The sequence below is a fragment of the Nuphar pumila genome, chromosome 10, assembly GCF_984573655.1.
Source record: "Nuphar pumila chromosome 10, dmNupPumi1.hap1.1, whole genome shotgun sequence".
Classification (NCBI taxonomy): Eukaryota; Viridiplantae; Streptophyta; class Magnoliopsida; order Nymphaeales; family Nymphaeaceae; genus Nuphar; species Nuphar pumila.
The window spans coordinates 11,238,037-11,255,609 of record NC_143258.1 but is presented as its reverse complement, the minus strand read 5'-3'; the positions used below and the strand labels follow the sequence as shown (position 1 = coordinate 11,255,609).

At 38.4% G+C, this 17,573-nt stretch overlaps 2 protein-coding genes across 2 annotated transcripts in view; both read left to right on the top strand.

Moving 5' to 3' along the window:
- The first annotated feature begins 991 nt into the window (after window positions 1–991).
- LOC149823482 (peroxidase P7-like) lies at window positions 992–3,093 on the top strand. Its single transcript, XM_090018865.1, has 3 exons — window positions 992–1,485; window positions 1,663–1,857; window positions 1,963–3,093. The coding sequence occupies exons 1-3, from the start codon at window positions 1,270–1,272 to the stop codon at window positions 2,515–2,517; spliced, it is 966 nt and encodes a 321-aa protein (XP_089874991.1). The 5' UTR covers window positions 992–1,269; the 3' UTR covers window positions 2,518–3,093.
- Window positions 3,094–3,680: 587 nt separating this feature from the next.
- The window catches only part of MCM8 (minichromosome maintenance 8), a 235,267-nt gene continuing 221,374 nt past the window's right edge, over window positions 3,681–17,573 (top strand). The window contains exon 1 of the mRNA XM_090018864.1: window positions 3,681–5,059. Within this exon, the coding sequence (XP_089874990.1) occupies window positions 4,193–5,059 (867 nt within the window). The 5' untranslated portion in view covers window positions 3,681–4,192. The remainder of the gene's footprint in view (window positions 5,060–17,573) is intronic.

The following is a 17,573-nucleotide window of genomic DNA, read 5'->3' as shown; positions in this document are numbered from 1 at the left end:
GGAACCTCTCAACTTTAGTTCTCAACCACCTCTTCTTATTTCCATCTAGCATTAAAGATGAAAGTGCCTTTGACATGACATCTCAGCCTAACGTCTTCCAGCTCGTCGGTGCAGGCGCAACTGCCCCACCGCCAGACCACTGGGTCACCATTCTTCTTTTGGATAAGCAAGAACAAATGCCAACTTTTTCTTGGGAAGATCTTGGCAAGGTCGCAATATTTTGGAAAATTTTGGTTATTTTGAGAAAAAAATGGAAAAAAGGGTTGGCATGTATGAAAAATATAAAAATTTTATGAAACGCGTATAAAGATATAAAATCAAAAGTACGAATGATATCATGAGAAAATGTGATAAAAGTATCATGAACGGCATGATAAAAACACCATAATTTCGGAATAAGTGATATATAAAAAATATCATTTTTTATGTGTATTATTATATCAGCTCTTTGAAAATCTCACGATATAATCACGAAATTTTCAAAACGTTGGGATTGTTGTAATCGATTGTAAGGGAAGATTCCCGACCACTTTTTGTAAGGGTTAATCAGCAATACATGTGACATAGGCCTCCTAGACCTCCTAATATTTCCAGTACTGAAATTGAAGAATGACAATTTTCTTATAGGATGTTGGTAATGTTCTGTAAATAATGCTTGGTGCACTGCACCAGTCGCAATGGGGTCCCACCAAGTTTTGGCAGGCAGCCCATCCAGCCAAATCATTGCCAACTCTGCATCCACAAAAATAAATTATAATGCATTCGCATCGATTCAGTGTGGTGAATTTTTTTAAAAAAAATTAGCAGTCTCGGTTGTTGGGTGTGCTGGACATCCCATCTTTAATTTTGATTGATAATTGATTCATTGTTTATTTGTTTGGTGGGCCTTCACCAACCACCGTAGGAAAAGAATAAAAAATCAGGAAAGAACTCATCACGATTTAACTTGGCATCTTAGATAAACAAAGACGTCGCGTTCAATCATCGTGGACAATCAGCAACGATACGCCTCTTTTGACAGGCGCGGTGCATCGCCTTTGAAGCCTTCAAATGTTTGAATTGTTGACAGCAGAGGGGCGGTCGATTTCTCTCCTTCAATCTCTTGGCCAGTACCGTGGAATATGTGTATCGGCAAGTCCCGGAAGATGATTAAATATCCACACACGGTTTTGTATTCAAACTAGAAACAAAGAGATAAGGGGCCGGCGTTCGACACCATTGCTTTTGGGCATTGTGTCCACCAGCGCATGTGGAGAAGAGGATTTCCTGATGGCAGCCATGGCGTATGCTTGGGTTTTCAAGATCTTGATGGTGTTCATTCTAGCAACGTCTGTTTCTTCGTCTAGGCTATCCCCGAACTTCTACGGTAAAGTGTGCCCCCAGGCACTCCCTGCCATTAGGAAGGTAGTGGAGGATGCGGTGAGAAAGGAACCTCGAATGGGTGCATCGTTGCTGCGCCTTCATTTCCATGATTGTTTTGTCAATGTAAGCAAGTGAATCGGGCTTATTAAGATCTGCATACATGATAAATTTCAACGAATTTGATTGATTTCTCCATTTGTACTTCTGCTTTCAAGAGAGAGAGAGAGAGAGTTTCAATTAAACAACCAAAGAACCAATAAACTGACGCTCTCCTGATTTGTGTTTCTGTGAATCAAGTAGGGGTGTGACGGTTCAGTCCTTCTGGATGATACCCCGACCTTAACGGGGGAGAAGACAGCCTTGCCCAACCAAAATTCCGCAAGGGGCTTCGATGTCGTCGACGAAATCAAGAGTGCCGTGGATAAGGCGTGCGGTGCTAGCGTCGTGTCATGTGCGGACATCTTAGCGGTCGCAGCACGCGACTCGATTGTTGCAGTGAGTTTCGTCATGTTCAAAGCCCCCCCACCCCCTGACAAATTCTTTTGATGCCCACGTCTCGTTGTTCTAATTAAAATTCCTTGCTTGATTTTTTTGATGCAGCTAGGCGGACCATCATGGAAAGTACAACTAGGGAGAAGGGACGCGAAAAACGCTAGCAAGGACGAGGCAAATAAGCAGATCCCCTCGCCCTTCTCAAATCTGACCACCCTCATCTACAGCTTCCGGTACAGGGGCCTCGACCTAAAAGACCTCGTCTTGCTCTCTGCCTCACATACTATCGGCCAAGCTCGGTGCATCGTCTTCAGGAAACGCATCTACAACGACTTCAACATCGACTACAGCTTCGCTCGTTCCTTGCAAGCGTCGTGCCCTCCCTCAGGTCGCGATAGCAACCTTGTCCCTCTGGATTATCTGAGTCCCAACCAATTTGGATTCAACTATTTCATCAACTTGTTGAGGAAGAGGGCGTTGCTGCACTCGGACCAAGAGCTCTACAACGGTGGCGAGGCCGATCATATCACCAAGTTCTATGCCCTTAATCCCACCAGGTTTTTCAAGGACTTCGCTAGGTCTATGGTCAAGATGCAAAATATAAGTGTGCTCACTGGCAACGCCGGCGAGGTCCGGATGAATTGCAGAAAGGTTAATTCGTAGTTGTTGGGGGCAAGGAGCAGGGGCTGGCTGTATTTTTTTTGAGAGAGATTGTGTGTACGTTTTGGCATCCGATTTGGTATTAGCATATTGATTCCCAAGCTGTTGCAGGGTTATAAGGAGAAGGTATGCCATTATCATTCAGATAAGCCGAGATGCATTGATGGATGGACGGCTCTTAGCATCCCACCGTCCCCATTCAGGCATCAAGGGTTCCCCTTTCTTGACATGCGGCAGCTGTATGGACCTGTCAGTAGTAGGTGAAGACAGCTTACTTCAAAAAACTGTGATGGACATTGGTATACCATACTTGGACAAGAATGGCATGCAAAAGCGCTTCGTTTTCCACAGGTGATTGATTAGTGGGGATACTGTGCGTCTGTTTAAGGGGCTATAGATGGGTGGGTGGAATCGGGGCCAATTTTGTCTGGCTAGACTGGTGCAAGGATCATGTACTTGAGCCAATTTGTTTCATTCGACCACCAATTTTCAGCTTGAATCATGTTCTGCAGTCTCTCGTAAGTTGTGTGAAATGCGCCAAGAGTTTGGGAAATGTCAAACCAGCCCACTTTTTAGTATTGTTTTTTCTCAACCCACCGTGTGATACGCCGGACAGACATTTGTAACGTCTACTTTGAAAACTTTGCTTGCAACCTACCTTCTGCTCAGAACAGAACGGAATTAAGAAGGAATTAACAATAATTTGTATAACACCATGATAATGATTTTGAAAAGTAAACTGTTTACTTTCAAACCAGACGTTGACGGATAACAAATACATTAGGTTAATTCAGTTCGTCCACCCGTTTCCCTTTCAGGAAAAAAAAAGGCACGTTTGGGGCACCTTTTTTTTTTTCTTGTTTTTGATAAAAATATTGTGGTTAGAGACCCCTGCCAGTCGGAGCAGGTTATATGTTAACCCCCCGCCCCCCAACAAGGCCGGTAGCTCCATCTCATGTTAGGGAGTTTCCAAAGATCGCCACGTATAAGATGCAGACCGACATGTATCCTCATGTGTGTCTGCATCACATTGCATCGTAATTTGGTGCCGTCGCAAAGACTTAAGTACCCGTTACCGTCATTCTCTTCCTCTTCCTGGAACGGACATAAATGCCCTCCATCTAGGAAACTGAGTCGGCACTTCGTGAAAAGGACAAAACTGCAGCAAGTTGTATGTTGTATGATTTAAATAGTTCAAAACAATTCATTCTCGCCCTAAGCAGAAAACTCTACCGGAACATACTTTGCCTTCATCTGTTGACGTCGGATCATCCGTTGCCTTCTTTTGTTGCCGCCGGAGCATCCATTCCTTTGCTCTGCTACCGCCAGAGCATCCGTTTCCGTCTTACGCGCAGTCGCAGCATCGTTGCCACCATCTGTTGCGTATATGTTCTTATTGTTTCTTACTCTACAGTTGGAATATCCAAAATCCTATCGTTTCGGTGAGTTTCGTGTAAGGTTTCGTTATTCAATCTGAAGGTTGATTCTTATACAACGATTTGTAAGTTTGAATCGGCGACGATTTATACATTCAAAGCAATAGCGATGTGTGTTTATTAAGATACCTCAATTTGTACATAAGTTTGATAAATCTTACAATGATGTGTACTTATGAACCCAAATATTGCGATGATTTGTAATCTTACAATGATCGTTTAATGTGTTGTGCAGGCTAGCAATGTCTACGGCTCATCAGAGAAAAGATACCCCGTTGTTCTATGGGTTGTGTATTAGAGAAGTGATCCACCAGTCCCATCTATCTAGGATTCTTGAAAGATACCAAAATATACTTAAGATTGAGAATGATAAAGACAAGGAAAAAGTGTTGGAATTGTATTATGCGGAGGATTATCCATCAGATATCGAAGTTGCGGACCAAAGGAAGAATGATGAAGAACTAAAGATTCAGAAGAAGGATGAGCAAGAGAAGGCAAAGCAAAGAAATAAGGAGGAAAATGAAAAGAGAAGGCAAAGGAAGAAGGCAGAGCATAGGGAAAGGAAAAAAAATAATGAGGAGAAGAGGGAAAGGAAATTAAACAATCTAAAGGAGGATGCTAAGATGGAAACACACAAGTTGTTGTTGGAGCATATAGCAATGCGAAACAGGATAAAGCTACTGAAGAAGGCGGAGGAGAAGCGAAGGCAATTGAATAAGGAGGAGGAAGAGAAGGAACGAAATAAGCTTCATGATGAGGCAGAAAAGGAAAGACGAATGAGGGAGAAGGAGTTTGAGGAAGGGAAGGAAATGCAAAGGAAGGAGAAGGATGATGAGAAAAAGAAGGAAAGGCAACGGAAGGAGAAGGAGGAGGAAGAACAAAAGGAAAGAGAAATGAAGAAGCAGGAGGAGGAAGTGGAGGAAAGAAGGAAACAACATGAGGAAGAGAAAGAAAGGCAACGGAAAGAGAAGGAGGACGAGAAAAAGAAGGAGAGAGAAAGGAAGGAGAAGGTGGAGGCGGAAGAGAAGGAAAGAGAAAGGCAGTGGGAGGCAATGGACCAACCAGAAAGGCCTAGGTTGGAGGAAGAACAGGAGAAAAGAGCGACCAAGGTAAATAAATTTGTCTTGTCTGTGAATATTTAATAATATGTTTAGCGATTTTGGTATAGTGATTACTGTGTTAAGTATTAATATGTATAGTGATTATTGTGATAGTGTGTGTGCAACCAATATTATTTATAGCGATTAGTAGAATATTATTTATAAGTATAAATGATACTAATTTACAATTGGTAGGAATAATATGTTATTGTGTGTTACAGGGAGGTCACAGGAGAAGTAGATCACCAGGTGAAAAGCTCGGAGGTCGGTGTCAATGGCCTGTAGTTCTGTCGTGGTATGGTAAGCTGAGTGTATATCATAAGGACCGATTACGAAATATGCACTTCGGTGGCCTTTTGGTCCAGCAATATTTTGAAACTTGCTGGAATACCATGACCCACCTGGTAAATAAATGGAATGATAAGGCGAACACATTCCAGTTTGATTCTTTTGAGATCACCATGACTCTAGAAGATGTGGCGATGATCACTGGTCTTAAATGCAATGATAGTGTTGTCCTATTACGGCATTCAAACTATAACGCAAGGGAAAAATGCACGGCCCTTCTAGGAATGTCGATGGACGAATGAAGTTAATGTATTTCTGGTGGAATCAATTCCACATCAATAAAAGTCTCATCTTTTTGTAATAAATGGAAAGGTCGCTCCGCTACTTGTGCATCTGAAATAGCTGACCAATAGTTGCGCGACTTCCTTCTTTATTTTTTTTGTCTTACTTTATTTTCCGATTGTTCTGGTTCGAGAATAAGTTACATGTGGCTGCAGTACCTGGAAGACTTAGACGAAGTCGACAACTATGCATGGGGTGCCGGTATGCTCGCACACTTATATAGTCAACTCTACCGTGCGAGTAAGGGTACAAAAATAGTTAGGAGATTTTGGTCATTTGTTCAAGTATTTGTTTATTACATACTTAGTAATTGTAGACTAAGCTCATTAAAGGTTGTAGTGTTACTAATATATTATTTTTGTTAGGCTTGAGCGTGGGAACATATTATCCCATTGCGTCCACATTGTGGCCCTGCGATTTGTGGTTTTCCAAAGATCGGTCACTGGGCTAGAATAAACGTCACAGTTCATAATGCTAAGTATATTTTTGATGGGCTGCAACTAAATGAGGTAAACGTTCTAAAATTGTTTACAATAGGTTCAGCATTTATCATTCAGTATTATAAATCGTTGTAATGTTTAGCATTCTTAAGTAATCATCGCTGCAGGATTTTGTCTTCCTTAGTACATATCGTTGTCTCCATATCATTCTTAAGTAAATTGTAATATATTTGTTACTCGTTATTAAAAAGAATTATCAATGTACAGGTTTTGTGGAGATCGTATGGAGATGGGGAGGACGATGACCAATACGTTGTTGCAGAGGCTGCTAGATTGTCTGACCGCGATTTGTGGTTGTTTTGCAATTACGAAGCCGAGTTGTAGTATGGTAGTCGAGTTCTCCTACAATCTGGCTTGGGGCAGTCTATCCCAAATAAGCCTTTGAAAGTGAGAAGGAAGATGAATAGTAGTGGAGGCAAGAATGTGAATTGGCGCGAATGCTACTGGGACGAATTATTAATTTGGAACACAGGTGGTGTCCGTGCCGTATCATATGATTATGAAGGATGACAATTTGATCCCTTCTATTTTCAAAGGTATTGGGAACCTATGCGGCAAAATCTGGAGATTGAGAAAATTGGGAACCCATGCCTCCCAACTGCCCCCTTTCATGTTGCAGTCCAGCATCTGCAACCCGTCCGTCGTCTATCTCTGGTTACAACAACGATTCCCTCAGTAACAAATTGCGATGAAGAGCGAACACTTGCTACAAAAGAGAACATTGTCTTTGCCGCAATGTTCGAACTGATGGAGAGGGAGAATAAGAAATTAAGGACATATGTAAGCAATGTGGGGATACAATTGAAAACAGTGGAAGAGATAATGACCAGTTTTTTTAATAAGATGGATGCAACCAAGAGGCCACCCAGGATTGACAGTCCACCAAGAAAAAGAAAGAGACGAGTCTATCATATTTCATCTGATTCGTCAAGTGCCACGGAATAAACCCTAGGTATTCTTTTTTATCACGATAGGTATTTGTTGTAATTGTATAAGTAATTGTCGTAACGTGACATTCCTTTATTGTTTAATTCTTTTTTATTACATCTAACAGACATGTTTTGTCTATGGATCTCGTAAATAAATAAACTGTAATCGAAAAAAGATGTTTGTTGTTCAGAAATCGTGGCATTGCCTAACCTCCTTGATTGAATGAAAATTGCAATATAACTCATCGTTTTTTAATGAAAATCGCAATGAAAATGACAATAGATGTCTGATTTGCACGAGTAATATTGTTCATAAATCGCAATATAATTCGTCGTTTTTTAATAAAAATCGCAGAACACATGCGATTTATGCGATCAACATGGTCCCGTAATCGACGTTAGTAAATGATTAAGGTCAACATCGATATGATAGATCATTTCTGTTCAGCAATCATTGTATTTGTCTCCGCCTTAATAGAAAATCGCAAAAAGGATTTGCGATGTATGCCGTGAGCAATAATTGAACGAGTTTTGGCATCGTAAATAATAACAGTCAACAGCGATAAGAAAAGTTTGATGCTCAGAAATCGATATTGATGATCATCAGTAAATTCAAATCACGCAATAGGTTGTCGGCCGACCAAAATCGGTACGTTATGATTCCCGCTCAGAAATTGCTCATTTGCAGGGACACCTTAAATGCAAACCGCAAAATAGGATTGCAATTCATGAGGTCAACAACACAATCGCCAATGGCTTGTAATAATCGTCCTTTGTAAACGGTGTAAGTCAACATCGATTTGCGATGTATGCGGACAACAAGATGAAACAATTTTGCCGGTGTAAAATGATACTAGTCTAAAGCGATAATGAATGTTTGTTGTTAAAAAACCGATAAGGAAAGTATGTGGCATGAATATATCGATGTATTCATATATGATAAGCAATACAATAATCGTCAAAGATTATACATACCTGGAAACTGGGTTTGGTCGAGTCAATCTCCCACTCAACTATTGTTATAATATGCAGTCGAAACGACATTTTTTTTTTAAACGCAATCATTTAATTTATGGGCGGTTTTCAAAAAAGGGCGGCATGTGAAACGATGTTTCCTTTATATTTGACTGACGACGTCGATTTCGTAGCTACGTTGCAAAGGTTTCATCGATATATTCGTCCAGGCATGGCACCGAAGAAGAGGATGATGAAAGCAATACAACTAGGCATGGGGCCAAAGGAGAGGACGATGGGAGCAATACGACCAGGCATGGCGCCGAAGAAGAAGACAACCACATCCACAGGACCAACACTAGTGCTTAAGGCATATATTTTTTGAACCTCCTGACCGGTTTAGGCAACATTTGCCTTTTTATGTTGTATACTCGATTTGTGTTGTTTATTGTAGAAAATAATTTCAATGTCGAATTCTTAATACTATGCTCATGGTGCACTCAGTGCAACATCCACAGACAAGGGTGGGCGACAACGCCCTAAAGAGTTTGAAGATAACATCAAGCAGATGCAAGATGAATTTGCAGACGGGAACACTATCAGTAATTTTGTACGTATGTAACCACTATCATTTTTTAGGTCATCGGTTTGTATGTTTTGAAGTTCGTAAATTTTTGCAACCAGACAATGTGTGATTTTGTCAATTATATTCAAAGCAACGCAACGAGCAATACCGTACGCATCATCACCCTTTATTTCATGGTATGTCTGTTCTGCTATTGTTTTATTTGCTTTTATGACTTACTCATGTTTCTTGGTGGTTAAACCTTACTATTTCGTGCAACAGATGTACGTCCGGCGAAAGCCATACATTAGTGGATTCGTAGATGCACTACCTTGTTGGAATAGCGATGATCACTGCGTAGACTTTTCGAATTTTGAAAAGGTAAGCGAACAAACCTCTTCTCCAAGGTTTAGTCCTAACATCCCCATCACGATATGTCTATAGATTTATAAATTATTGTATCGATTCACAGATTTTACTTCCTACACTCTGGCAAAATCCCGAACATTGGGTCTTATACGAGATGAATTTACGGGAAAAACAGCTATGGTACTACAACTCATTGGACTGCCACAGTGGTGTAGAACGTGACGCTATGCATTTGATAAGCTTCTGTCCATAAGTGAATCGTAGCTATTTGAGGTGGACCAGATTTTACTATATTCTCCATTTATCACAAGCGGGATTCCTAAACGACCTTGTGGGTGTCGACATTGCCGAGTGGATGTTGCTCTGTGCTGACGATGCTCTTTTACAAAGTAATGGGGTCGATTGTGGCATATTCGTAATGAAGCATATTGAAGCAATATACAATGAAGAAGAACCTTGTTTCGACGTTGTATGAGCTTTGTATCCGTTGTTATTGGGGATTCTTGTTATATATTGGTTTCACATTACATATTTTGTTGTAGGAAGATATACCGGAAGTACACGACAAACTATGCCGAAATTTGATTGAGTTTAAAAAGTTGGCAGAAATAAATAATCAGCCAACAAGACTACTTACAAAGGAAATGGACGGCACGATCCAGAAAAGTTTACAAGGATGTAAATAGATTTGTAACAGATTTTGGAGACTGTCTAAAGCAATTTCCATAGGCAAATTTCGTAAGACTACAAATTTTGTAAATCTGTCTCCGTTGAAATATAATTTGAACTTTACAAAATACGCTTGTAAATCGTTGTATTGCTTCATCTACGAAAATTAAATCGTAACGAAAAAAAGTTTTTTGTTGTATGCGGTGAACCAATGCTAGTAATGCTGCTCTTCAGTAATTAAAAATATTGCACAACGAAAGATATTTTGTTGATGTTCCAAAATCTTTGTATAACTCACACTCCGTGAATGAAAATTACGAAAATAGATTTCCGCAATTTGTGGTCCACAAAGGCATATAATGTTCGCCCTTAACAAATGACAAAGTAATTATCGATAAGAAAGGTTTGTTCTTCAGAATTCGTTGTATTGATGAACTTACAAAAATGAAAATTGTAATATATATGCGCCATCGTGAACGAAAATAGTGCATAGCTAGAAGAGATACTTGATGCTTAGAAACTGTCTATTGCTCAATGTCATTGAATTAAAATCGCAAATGGTTAACCAGTCTGAACAATGTCTCCTTTTCTGTGAAGGGATTAGTTGGGAGAGTGACTCGAGCCGACCCATTGTCGAGGTGTAAGTCCATAATCTACACCTAAGGCGATTTGTTGGGACAAGGGTGGACGAAGTTGTGAATTTATATAAGACCAAAAAATATTTCTAAAATCAAACCCACACGATACGTGCTACCATGATTTGAACTACTATGTCCAATCGCATTGATTAGTTTTGTATATAGCTGTATGAAATGACATTGTTTAATTTCATTAATGCGGAGTGTATTTTATTTGAGATTTGCTCTGTGTTTATTAAAACTTTCGTATTTATTTCAAAACTGGCGGAGGGTGATAGGACGTTTCATTTATATATGAATGACACATCACACAGGTTAAGGATGTGTTCCACTTTGCTTCGTGAATTAGGAACCGACAAACCGACAATTCTTGCATAAACGACTTGTTCTTGAATCGAGTGTATAGGCGGCTTCGACGCAATTAAGGTATCCATCTAGACTTATTTCATATGTCTGCAAAATCATAATTAAAGGAAACGTTGTTTCACAGTCCAAAATTTTTCAAATTATTACACAAGATTTCATAGTAGTAGCAGTGAAGATGATGTTAGACCACCATTTTTGAACATCAAACTTGTCTTATCATTGTGTACTATTTCTAATTACGAAAGTGATATTGATGGCTCTTGTTGACCGCATTCATCACGAATCTCTTTTGCGATTTTTATTCTGTGAGTGTCAGCAATAAAGCGATGTGTAAACATCAAGCATTTCCTATCGATGTTGACTATTATCATTTCGAACATTAGAAGCCTTTGTTGATTGCATGCATCGCAATCTAATTCTGCGACTGTCAATCGTGCGGGTTGAGCGCATATCTTTTATCAATTACAAGCTTTCATTACTTGCGTATGCTTACCATATAAATCCCATGTTTTCCTTGCGATTTGCATTAAATGACGATGAAGAATATTGCGATTTCCGAACAACAATTGTTCCTTATTGTTGTTGAGTATTATTATTTTTGGGTGAACATATACATGTTTTTTAAGAGCATGCATAAATCATGTTTGTTGTAAGATATGTGCTAATGATAAAGGTCAATAGCGGTAAGATATGTTTGTTGATTAGGAGTCGCTCTTTTGCTGAGACACTTTAAATGCAAACCGCGAAATAGGATTGTGATTCATGCAGTCAACAACGGCTTGTAATATTCGGGCGAAATAAGATAGATTACACACAAGTTGGTTGTACCGTCCCTAAAATTTACTTGAAATAGACAAACATGAAATTACTCTGGCGTGGTGGGCACCGTTGTTCGTTGCCTTTTAGATCCTCGTGGCTGTTACGTTAGTTTCTTTTCCGCAATTAGAAAGGCCGTCAATTTATTGCAGAGTTCTTCGTTGAATCTAGGTATATCAACTTGCAAAAAAATTTGTAATGTGGAACCAATAGACATGCATTTAATCCCCAATAATAGAGGCCAAGAAATGGCATACAACGTCGAAACAGGGTTTTGCACTATTGTATATCGCTTCAATGTACTTCATTACAAATACGCCGTAATCAACGTTATTATTTTGTAAAGGAGCATGGTATGTCGTGTGATAGATCCACTCGCTAACGTTGACTCCCAAAATGCCTTTGACGAAACCAATCTGAGAATAATGCGGCCGAAAGTAAATTCATGACCCCAGTACACGACACAATACTCATATAAATGGAATCTTACGATATGGAAAATGTCAAGCCGTAAACCACTGTCAACTTCCAACGAATTGGAACACTAGTTGTTTTTCATGTAAATCCATTACGTATAAGACCCAATGCTTTTCAGCTTGCCAGAGTGTAGGAATCAATATCTGCAAATGGATTGTAAAAATGTTGTTAGCATTGTTATGTTGTAACCTTGCACTCTAGGTTTGTTTACTTACTTTTTCACTAGACAAAAGGTCTCTGCAATGATTATCGTTAACCCAGTAAGGTAGGTCGTATTTAAATCCACTGGAGTATGGCAAACGGCGTAAGATAGTCTGCAAACCGAAACATTGTTAACAATAATGTTAAAATACGAATCAACTGGACTAAATCAATAACCAAAAACAACATAAAATACAACCGATATACCATGAAATACAGGCTGACGATGCTTATAGTTTTGCTTATTGCGTTGCTTTTAATATAACTGACGAAATCATATATAGCCTATTTGCAGCAAATATGATGTTGTTAACGTACGTACACATGGCTTGCGTATATAGACAACTTCTACTAGTTTCATACGAACAAAATTATTGATCATGTTGCATTATGCAAATTCAACGTACATTCGTTTGATGTCCTCCAGGAGTGATTGACTAAGTTTTCGCCCAACTTCGTCGGTGGTTGTTCTACTGAAATGAATAAGGAATTTGCAATGAACGATATTGAAATTACATTATACAATACACAACACAAATCACAAAAACGGCATGAAAGAGACAGATTTTGATGAAAATAGAGACGATGTGTAGACAATATACGCATGATTCGCCATTGTTGGTCGTGTAGCTGTCTTCGTTTGCCTCATCGACCACAATTTGCTATGTAGCTGGTTACATGTTCGAGTGAGGAACTCCAGGTTTATAAAAGAACCGTCGGTTTGATTGTTGCTGGTTCACAAAGTAGAAGATAATCACACCGTCCAGTACTTGTGCGACTATTTATAAGGCAAAAGATCTACTACTCAACCACCGTGATCAATTAATAATGTACGATCAATGAAATTTTTTTCAATAAATCCTTTGTTGTTCGTACGAATCGCATATGTATCCTGCAATTTACATTCAATGACGATGAAGAATATTGCGATTTCTGAACGACAAACGTACCTTATCGTTGCTAACTATTATCATTCAACGGGGAACATTGACATGGTTTTTTGACAGCATACAATGCAAATTTATTTTGCGATTTTCAATACAGGAGGTAGAGAATTACATCAATTTGTGAACGTCAATCATTTCTTATAGATCTTTACTTTTATCATTTCCGAACGTCGATTACATGCCTGTGTTGATCGCATAAATCGCAAATGTGTTCAACGATGGTCACTCAGTTTAGGGTATAGGGTTTATGCTATAGGCTTCATGTTGAGGCTTCATGTTCAATTTTTGTCTCGATTTGTACTGTATTATGTTGTACGTACATCAATTTTTGTGTTGAAATCGTTACTTTGTTATAAATTTCTCATAAAATCGATGCACATGATTTGAACTACGAATCGTTGTAAATATATATTAAGCGTATGCGAATGACTGTTATAGATTACTCATACAAATCGCAGCCGGATGACTGCACAAATCGCTATACAACGAATACATAATCGATTCACGCACCACCAACCACAGACCACAAATCATCACCGACAAATCAAAATCCAGCGATTACGAAAGACTTCCTCGGCAAGATCAGTGGACGTCTGTTATCGTCGCAAAAATTTTCCCGTCTTCCCTTCCTTGCGGAAGAGAGAGGGAAATGCTTTTGCGATTCAAACTTGACCGGATTTTGGAAAATTTGTTTTGAAATACTCACCTCCATTTTGAAAATTGTGGGAAAATCCATGGGATGGGGCTCGACTTGTCGGTACGAGGTTCGACCGTTCCTGCCGCCTTTAATAGGGGTAATCGAACCAAGGACCAAAATTGTGCTTGACTCAGTAAAATTATCGAAATTGTGTTCTATCCTAAATGCACAAAGAATTCAGGCATGTGCTATGAGATTCTTGGAAAATGTAAATTGGAAAATATGATGTATGCTTAGAAAACATTTGGAGTTGAAAAGCATTTCTCAGGAAAAGATGGAAATCAATCTCTCAGGAAACTCAGACGAAGAAGGTTTGAAGTCTTGAGAAAGTTTATAAAGATTTGGAAAATCTTGAAGAAGTGAGAATCTTGAGAAAATCTTGAGAAAGTTTATAAGGATTTAGAAAAAAAAGTGAGAATCTCGAGAAAATCTTGAGAAAGTTTATAAGGACTTGGAAAACCATGAAGAAATGAGAATCTCAGGAAAACTAAAGGAATTCTTGAGAAAAGATGGATATTTGAAAAGGAAAACACTTGTCAGAAAAACTCAGACTTTGAGAATTTTCTTAGGAAAATGAGGGAAAATCTATAGGAAGACTCATTGGAGAAGGAAATTCAGAACTTAGGAAATTGAAATCCTGAAAACATTGTCCTTGAAATCTCTGAAAATTGATTTTGATTCTTGAAAAAGATGAAAATTCCTTTTGAAAATGGATATTAAGAAAATAACTTTTTAGGGAAAATCACAAGAAAAACTTTGATTTGGAAAATCCAACTTCGGAAATCCTCATAGTTTCTTGAGAAATCGATTCCATGAGGTGAAAATTTCTTGAGAAAATCATGAGAAAAATAGATGATGCAGATGATTTGAATGAATAAATGCACTTTGAAAAGATTTCTGAAAATTTTGTTGGAAAAATGTGGATTAAGCCAAAGTAAATCCTTCACATATTCTGACTGTGGCCATGAATATATTCAGGGTTTATTTGAGTTAATTCACAATATTTTGAAAATATTGGAAATATGAGGTGCATTTTCAAGATAGCCTAAGAGTGTAGGCTCAATGTGACTGGTAGAGAGATGATGGATCTGGGTCTCGTCCATATTCCGACTAAGGCCGTAAATATAGACTCCACCGAGTTCATCAACTCTCTAAGAGTTGGTGCACGTGCCATTCGTGTTCATCCACGATGAATTTTGAAAATTGAGATATATGCATCATAGAATCAGGATATTACTGAAATCAAACTATATGAGATGCAGCCTAATCTAAGCAGTGAAAGTAAATATTATTCCAAGTTTGATTATTACATCTCTGACGTGAGTCAAAATAAATGAACTAAAAATACATAATGAAAAAGAATCTGCATCCTCCAGCTTTTCCTGCAAAATGAGAATTAGTACAAGATAACCAAGAAAATGGATATATATATATATAATATATACCACGAAGAGAGGTATTTATATATCAACATTGCTAAAATTGGTGCTAAATGATATGTATCAATGGAAGTGTATTTACATGAGAAATTAGATACATGGATGCTCATATATGGAAATGAGTGCACATGAAGGGATATATATATATATATATATATATATATATATATATATATATATATATATATATATATATATATATATATATATATATATATATATATATATATTATATATATATACATATATATACGTATACATATAGGTAGATATACATATGTATCGATATATATATACCTATAATAAGAAAATATACACATTTAAGGGAAATTCTATATAATGGGTAAAATCAGAAAATACAGGTATATACAGTTTCTGTAGGCAATTTTACACAGCCGTATTTCTCAAATTATAATGTATTTTTCAATAAAAATGGGTATAGAGCTTCCCTATATATCAATGACAAAGCATACAAAAGATGGCATAGGGATCATGAACGGATATGAATATATTCGTTCATGAATGTGGCTAATTATCAAGACTGCACACCTGCAGCAGAAAATGGATATGTGCAGGAAATGGGTTGTGGAAGCACCATGGACTATTTCAAGGATATCATGAAAAGGGTATGAAAAGCTTAGTGAAAAGGTGAAGATGTTGTGGAAAATGATGAAACAATACGTGTAATTGGTGCTACAAATGGGGTGATATCATAACAATACAGCAAACAAGAATTTAGCATTAAGCTAAATAAAATCTCATAAATCAAATGATGATGTTCCAGCCATAGCTTCATAAAACAGGAATTTTAGCATTAAGCTAAATAAAATCTCATAAATCAAATGATGATGTTCCAGCCATAGCTTCATGAAACAGGAATTTTAGCATCAAGCTAGACAACATCTCATAAATCAAATGGTGATATTCCAGCCATAGCTTCATGAAACAAGAATTTTAGCATCAAGCTAAACAAAATCTCATAAATCAAATGGTGATATTTCAGCCATAGCTTCATAAAACAGGAATTTTAGCATTACTAAATAAAATCTCATAAATCAAATGATGATGTTCCAGCCATAGCTTCATAAAACAGGAATTTTAGCATTACTAAATAAAATCTCATAAATCAAATGATGATGTTCCAGCCATAGCTTCATAAAACAGGAATTTTAGCATTAAGCTAAATAAAATCTCATAAATCAAATGATGATGTTCCAGCCATAGCTTCATAAAACAGGAATTTAGCATTAAGCTTTAAACAAAACATGGTCACCTAAATCAAATGGTGATGTAGCTGGACTGAATGAAATGGAGAACACGTTGAGTTCTCTGCTGGATTGGGGATGGACAACAATCAGCTTCTTGTGTGGCTGGACTGAAGATGATGCAGATTTAAAACTCTGCACCTTTGCAGCAAAAGGAAAAGGGAAGAACCACCTGGTATATAAAGATCTGCAACTTGACAAAGAGGAGGTAGCAGTCGTTGGAGGTGGAAGAACTCCACGCTCAGCCCCTTGTTGGCTAGGCTGAAAGCAAAGGATAAAGAAGTGTTGCTTCACGCTGGTGGCTGGACTGAAGAAGGTGATCTTCACGCTGAGCTTTCTGTTGTAGCTGGAATGAAGAAGGTAGGTGTTGGCTGGCTGAAGGCAAATGGGGAGATGAAGAAAGGGGCGGTTTTGCTACTTCAAGCTGGATGTAGGAGAAGGATGGCAGGAACAACTACTTCACGCTGGATGGTCTGCGGTTGAAGTGGGGATGGCAATCGGCTGGGCTGAAGAAGGTGGACAGCTGCCGTTGGAGGTCCTGTGGTGGCTGGAATGTAGAAGGGGAAGGCAGCTGCTGTTGGAGGTCCTGTTGTGGCTGAAATGAATGAAGGTGGAAAGCAGCTGATGGAGGTCCTGCAGCTGGTAGGTAGAAGGTTGAAGAAGGGCTGAGCAGCAGCTGTGGGATGGGCAGCAACACGTTGAGGAAGAGATCCCTGCAGAAATCCCAAACGAAAACAGTAAATCCCCCTTAATCGGCCAGGCTTCCTCCCCTTTTCCTCTTCAAAACTCCCCTCTTTAAAGCTTTTGAAAACCATTTCAAAAAGAAGAAAACGCAGCCCCCACATTCATGAGGTTCTGTTACCTCATTTTGAAATTTTTTGAAATAGCCGTTTCAAGAAAGGTGCACCTTATGATTTTTCAAAATTTCGGTTTTATTTCCCTAAGTTTTAGGCAAAATCAAATTTATTACTTTAGGGAAATTCGGCTGTGCCATTTAGTCTGCATCCTTCTTAAAAAAAAAAATTTATTTAAACAAATCAATAAAAAGGAATAAAATAAAA